General features: G+C 37.0%; 1 protein-coding gene across 1 annotated transcript in view; it reads right to left on the bottom strand.

Moving 5' to 3' along the window:
* The window catches only part of FRYL (FRY like transcription coactivator), a 247,908-nt gene that overhangs the window by 113,456 nt on the left and 128,452 nt on the right, over nt 1–6,000 (bottom strand). Inside the window, exon 8 of the mRNA XM_040625382.1 lies at nt 5,290–5,386. Within this exon, the coding sequence (XP_040481316.1) occupies nt 5,290–5,386 (97 nt within the window). The remainder of the gene's footprint in view (nt 1–5,289; nt 5,387–6,000) is intronic.

The following is a 6,000-nucleotide window of genomic DNA, read 5'->3' as shown; positions in this document are numbered from 1 at the left end:
GGGAAAGTGGCAGGAAACCAGGGCCCATTCGAGAAGCAATGAGGCAGATGTATTCTCCCAACCGGATCTTCCCTCAACTGGGCCCATCAATAGGCCCTAAGGTAACAAAAACAATTACTATCATCAATGCTGCTGTCCCATGCATCCCAGTCAGCCCTTTGGCTACCTACTGATGGTTAAAATGGGGCACACATCTACCACCAGGTGATGACAAACTTCAGTCAGGAAGAGGCTGTACTTGGATCAAGCAGCCTGACTTCCAGAACCTGTTCCAGAATTCACGGTGCTCATCATACAGGCTGGCCGCAGACATTTCACTGACCTTGCAATAATGCAACACTGCATTTTATGTGGTTTAATTTTTTATACTCCACTTACTGTGCTGTGTTATGGTTTTACCATATTGATTTCCTCACAGGGATGTTTAATGTGCTCTAAGCCAGAGATATGAAATACAAGTTAACTTAAACCTGTAATTTCTCCTAAACCATCTTACGTGGTCCAGCGACGTCGGAAGTCTAACAATGACAGCTAGGGACACTACTTACCCATGCTGTGTACTCTTTATTACTACCCTACTAGCCCTACTATGGTCACCATCAACACTTTTTATGTGTCTGTGTGTCAGATATTAGGTAGGCATTTTTATAAATATTACTTGTAACACTTAGTCTTACAAGGTAGATACTTCTTCCCTATCTTACAGATGAGGGAACAAAAGTTCAGAAGCTGATGTGTACTTCTCTAGAAAATACTGTATGCCCAGTTTCTGGCATATAAAAATGCATTTAATAAGGGAAACAAATAAGGAGAGAAAGCTTTAAATTTTATCATACTGTAGCCAGAAGAGACACAGAAATAGAAGTGAAAGAAGAAATATGTCTTATTTTTAATTTTTGGAAGAAAAAAAGGACCACCTCTAAAAATTTTAAGAATGAATATTTTCAGACATTCTTAAAATCCCAATTTCTCCCCTTATATTCAATAATAATAATAATAATAATAATAGGGGCGCCTGGGTGGCACAGCGGTTAAGCGTCTGCCTTCGGCTCAGGGCGTGGTCCCAGCATTATGGGATCGAGCCCCACATCAGGCTCCTCCGCTATGAGCCTGCTTCTTCCTCTCCCACTCCCCCTGCTTGTGTTCCCTCTCTCGCTGGCTGTCTCTATCTCTGTCGAAAAAATAAATAAAATCTTAAAAAATAATAATAATAATAAAAACTATTCTCGAACTAAATCTCAGAAAAAGGCAACGGGGTGGGGGTGGGGAGCAGAATCCCATTTCAGTTTATAGATGAAAAGTTCTATATTCCCACCCATAATATCAAGACTTTTTCAGGTCTTGTCATTTGTGATTTTAGAAGCAGCTTTAATTCTACTTCAACATTCCAGAAGGATATATACCTAGTAGACTCTAAAGAATACCTGGGGGCACCTGGAGGGCTCAGTCAGAGGAGCATGAGACTCTTGACCTCGGGGTCATGCATTCCAGCCCCACGTTGCATATAGAGATTACTTAATAAACGTAAAAAAAAAAAGATTACCCAGGTATTATTCCAAGGCCATTCCTACCACCACCTCCCAAACTTTAATGCTTTTATCACATCATGAAAGTGAAAAATAACAAAATTACGCTAAGATACGGATACTGTGGAGTCAGCAAAGCTCATTCATTACCTGAAAGACCAGCTTTCGGTGCAAAGGGGAATGAGTACATTTAGCCTCAGAAAAAATCACAAATAACTGCATAAACTTCGGGAAACTCATCCACATCGAAAATGCAAATGTTAAATCTGAAAATACCAAGGATGTACTCCACCTTCTGATACTTCACAATAGCATGAATAAAACTGAGCCAAGAGCTGCAAGTGTTTTACAATCTACGTTTCCCAATCTTATTTGTTTCATTGAGTAAATGTCTAAAATTTCACGTGAAAATTGCTTCAAACTTTCTAAATGTTTATGTTGCCATTTAAACATGCTTTTACTATGACTTTGAAGGCCTTTGGTATTAACATGCTAAAACTGGCAGTTGGCCATGACCCCAAAATTATGTTTGACTTTCTTGGAAAAATAAAATTAGTCCTCTATCATCTTGAACTAATTTTGTTCCCACAGTGAATCATACGCATTTCATCACATTTATACTAACTCAATTCTTTGTTTAACTTGTTATGATTAAAACTTTAATTTAATTTTCCAAGATGCTGGCCATTTCACCTAATTTTGTATCACTGACTTTACCAATATTTTTATTATTAATGGGAGAAAACTTGGGAGTAAAAAAGTGAACTAGCTTTATAATCATCAGCAAGTCACTAAATTAAGAACATTTCTTCATCTGCAAAATGAAAATAACAGATAATATTTATGGAGCACTTTCCATGTCCCAGGCATTACTGTATTTAACGCTCATGATTCTAGAAAAATGATATTATCATCCCTCTTTTACAGAGGGGAAAAGGTAGTGGATAATAACTCGCCCAAGTTACACAGCAAGAAAGGGACAGAGCTGGGATGAAAACACTTATCCTGGCTGTCTCCCAGTTTTATTACAATGACTGGCTAAAACAAAAGATATAGAGCCTTTAGGCATCATAAAGAGTTCTAAACACACATGAAGACATGACAAATATTCAAGAAACAAAAAATTTATAATATATGAGGTCAAGAACTAACCCGTAAGGAATATTTACTCCTCCTTATGACTGGCCCAACCATGTATCAATACTTCAGTACTCCTGGGACCGTCCGTATCATCAAAATAAAACTGAGTCACATTTTAATATGTGTCTCTTATGTGGGGCAAAAGTAAAAGTCCTATTAAATTCAAGATATATTACATTGATTAGTCTCTGGATCTATTAAACCCTACATCACTTTGACACAGTAGAAAATTGGGTTAGTTTGTCATGATATTTCAGAAAGTTCTATTGATTTTTACTTCATTTTCTCTGGTTTTATTAGTTTTAAAGAAGCTAAAAAAGACTTCCCTTTTACTAGGGAAAAGAGGAAAAAAACCCATGTAAGATTTTTAATAAATAAAGCATCTCTGTGTTCTTTGTGACAGATTTTATTCTTTCATGGGTGCATTTGAGTGAAAGTATGAGGGTAATGGTAAAAGAGAGAAAACAGCAAGTGGAAAGGCCACTGTAGGTTGGAACAATATGGTGATAGAACCAAAAAACAGAGATTAGCTATTAAGGCTGTTCTAGGGACACCTGAGTGGCTCAGGCAGTTAAGTGTCTGCCTTTGGTTCAGGTCACGTTCTCAGGGTCCTGGGATCGAGTCCCACTTTGGGCTCCTTGCTCAGTGGGGAGCCTGCTTCTCTCTCTGCCTGCCACTCCCCCTGCTTGTACTTTCTCTCTCTGACAAATAAATAAAATCTTTAAAAAAAGAAAAAGGGCTGTTGTATTTTTTTTTCACACTTTGAGTCCATGTGAACCATGGATCTGAAGGGATTTTGTGGAATGGACTTGAAAAATGAGCCCAATGGAAGTTTATAGATCCTATGGTTTTCTCCACCAGAAGAGCTATCTGGATTCTTTTTTAGGAGGAGGAAGGAAGGAGGATGAAGACCAAGAGAATGGGGAAGAGGAAAGGACAGGGGAGAGGGAGGGAGGGGAAGAGGAGAGAGAAAAGGAGAGGGAGGGAGGGGAAGAGGAGAGAGAAAAACTTACATAGGGTTGTCTGTGCACGGAAGCTCTGAAACTGCAATGAGGAGCAACTTTCAGAGGAGACACTGACTGGCAAGTGAAAGAATGTCTCGGGAAACAGAGGAGAAAAGGCACCATGGAGCCAGATCAGAGAGGGGCCTGAATGTCTAGGGGAATTTACAATTTCTCCTGCTAAAAGAAGAAACCCTGTATTATTTAATTAAGCAAAGAAGTACAAATCTGGTTACCAAATCCCTCACATGACCTACATCAGCACACAGGAGATGCTAGAGGTCAACCACTATGAGTTCTAGGCAAAGTCCAGTCATGGTCAACGGCCGCTCTGGTCCTAAGCTCTTCTATCCCTAATTACGCTGGCCTCACGGTCTTAGGATCCCAGAGAAACTGAGATCACAGAAAGCAAACCTGGCTTGTTAGCACAACTCCCAGAGGAAATGTCTTTCCTACACCTACAGAAAGAACTTTATGAAAGGTACAAATTAATTAAAATGATTTTCACCTTAGATTAATTCACTTATCTGTTTTTCATATTTCAAATTCTTATTTGCAGATTTCAGATATTCAGATTTCAATGATTTTTCACATGCATTATAAAAACAAAGGCAAAGTATAAAGAAATATATAATTCAAATAATTTTATATTGCCTCCACCAAAAAAATTTGGCTGTCAATTAACTTTAATATCTAACATTTGCTGTTTGCTTTCATATTATATATTCTATTTCATTTTGTATAACAAAAACAAAATCCCTGTCCAAACATGTCATATGCATAATGTGATTTGTTTTCCTTCTTTTAGGTTTCCTAACTTTTTCAAAACATTACAATGTACATGGATGGAAATATATGGCTCATCTTTGAATGATATATAGCTTTTTAAAGACTACAAACTATAAAAAAAAACCCAAATACTTTCATGCATTTGAACAAATTACTTGATTTTAGTAAATAAAAAACCAAAAATTGACCCAAAAAAAGAAAACTTTCAAAATCAGGTATTCATATATATCAAGTGAAAATATATATGAAACCAGACATTATATGTTTATAGCTTTACTGTTTATGCCATTCAGATGTTAAACTCATGAGTGCAGTGTAAGCACAATGCCAGCATCCTAAGAAACAGCGAATAAACATTAAAACATTTATTATCCTGAGGTGTTTTCACTTGTCCAAAACCATTCGCACTTGACAATTTGGTGCTCCCCATGTCAAACTGCCTGTATCCCTTAACTGTAAGTGCACAATTATTACATGTTGGAATGTAGGCCCGAAGGCTTCGGAAGAAAAATTCTTTGAAAGTGGACTAAAGTTGATGAATGACAGGCAGACTCTATTCACAGCTAAAAGCTCATATGTAACCCAATTTCTATTCGGCTCAATTTGGCTAACAAGATCTATCTTAGATGGCATTTTACAAAGGTAAAAAGAATAGGAAGTGATAGGGACGGACCACGAAAGCCCCGGGCAACTGAAAGACACGTAATTACACTGGAGAAATCTAGTTAACGTGGGCCAGAATTTTAGACATAACATCCTAAATAAGGTAAATGAAATGGGAAGGCAAAATAAGAATAAGAAACACAAACTCTGCAGACAAAAGAGCTTCTTACCTGCTTTAGAACTTCAACTAAAACTAAACAAAAAATGAAATCTACTGCTAAGTCTCTCCTTTCAAGAAGATAATCTCTTTCACGTTGCTGTTCATCCCTGAAACAAGAACCCCAAATTAGGATTGCATTTAAGACCATAAATTTTAAAATAGCTATAGGTTAATAGTTATTTACTGAGCTCCTTGTATGTATGGTGTCCTACAGCAACTGACAGTACAAGTTGTTTTTAAATTACCCAATATGTATGTACATTCTCATTTTCTTTCTCCTGTTAGGTATTTTGTACAGTATTGATAAAGATGTCACTATTATAACTGTCAAAAATTAAACCCATTCTAAAGGAATCGGTTAAGAAAAGTATTTTAAATTTCAAAAAAATCTAACATTGCTCCATATTTGATTAGCATTTTTTAAATTAAAAACTGAAATAAAAGTAATAACTTTTCTTATGAAAATACAGTGCCGGGTAACTTTTTGCATATCTAAGGTGAAAAATCACAAGCGGTATCGACTAAAGTCCAATTCCAAACTATGGATCATCTCCAGAACACAGACAGATGTTTTATGCAAGGCCAACACATCCCTGGCAAATTTGAAGGAGGGGAAGATAAGTTCTGGGATTTCAGCACCAAGGAGAGTCCCACAGTATCATAACATAGGGTTTGGCAGTCCTCTTGTATCACAATTGCTTCCCTTCACAAACCGAATGAA

This window comes from Ursus maritimus, unplaced genomic scaffold (genome assembly GCF_017311325.1).
Source record: "Ursus maritimus isolate PB19 unplaced genomic scaffold, ASM1731132v1 scaffold_8, whole genome shotgun sequence".
In the NCBI taxonomy this organism is placed as follows: Eukaryota; Metazoa; Chordata; class Mammalia; order Carnivora; family Ursidae; genus Ursus; species Ursus maritimus.
The sequence above is the reverse complement of the archived record's forward strand: the minus strand, read 5'-3'. Positions and strand labels throughout refer to the sequence as shown.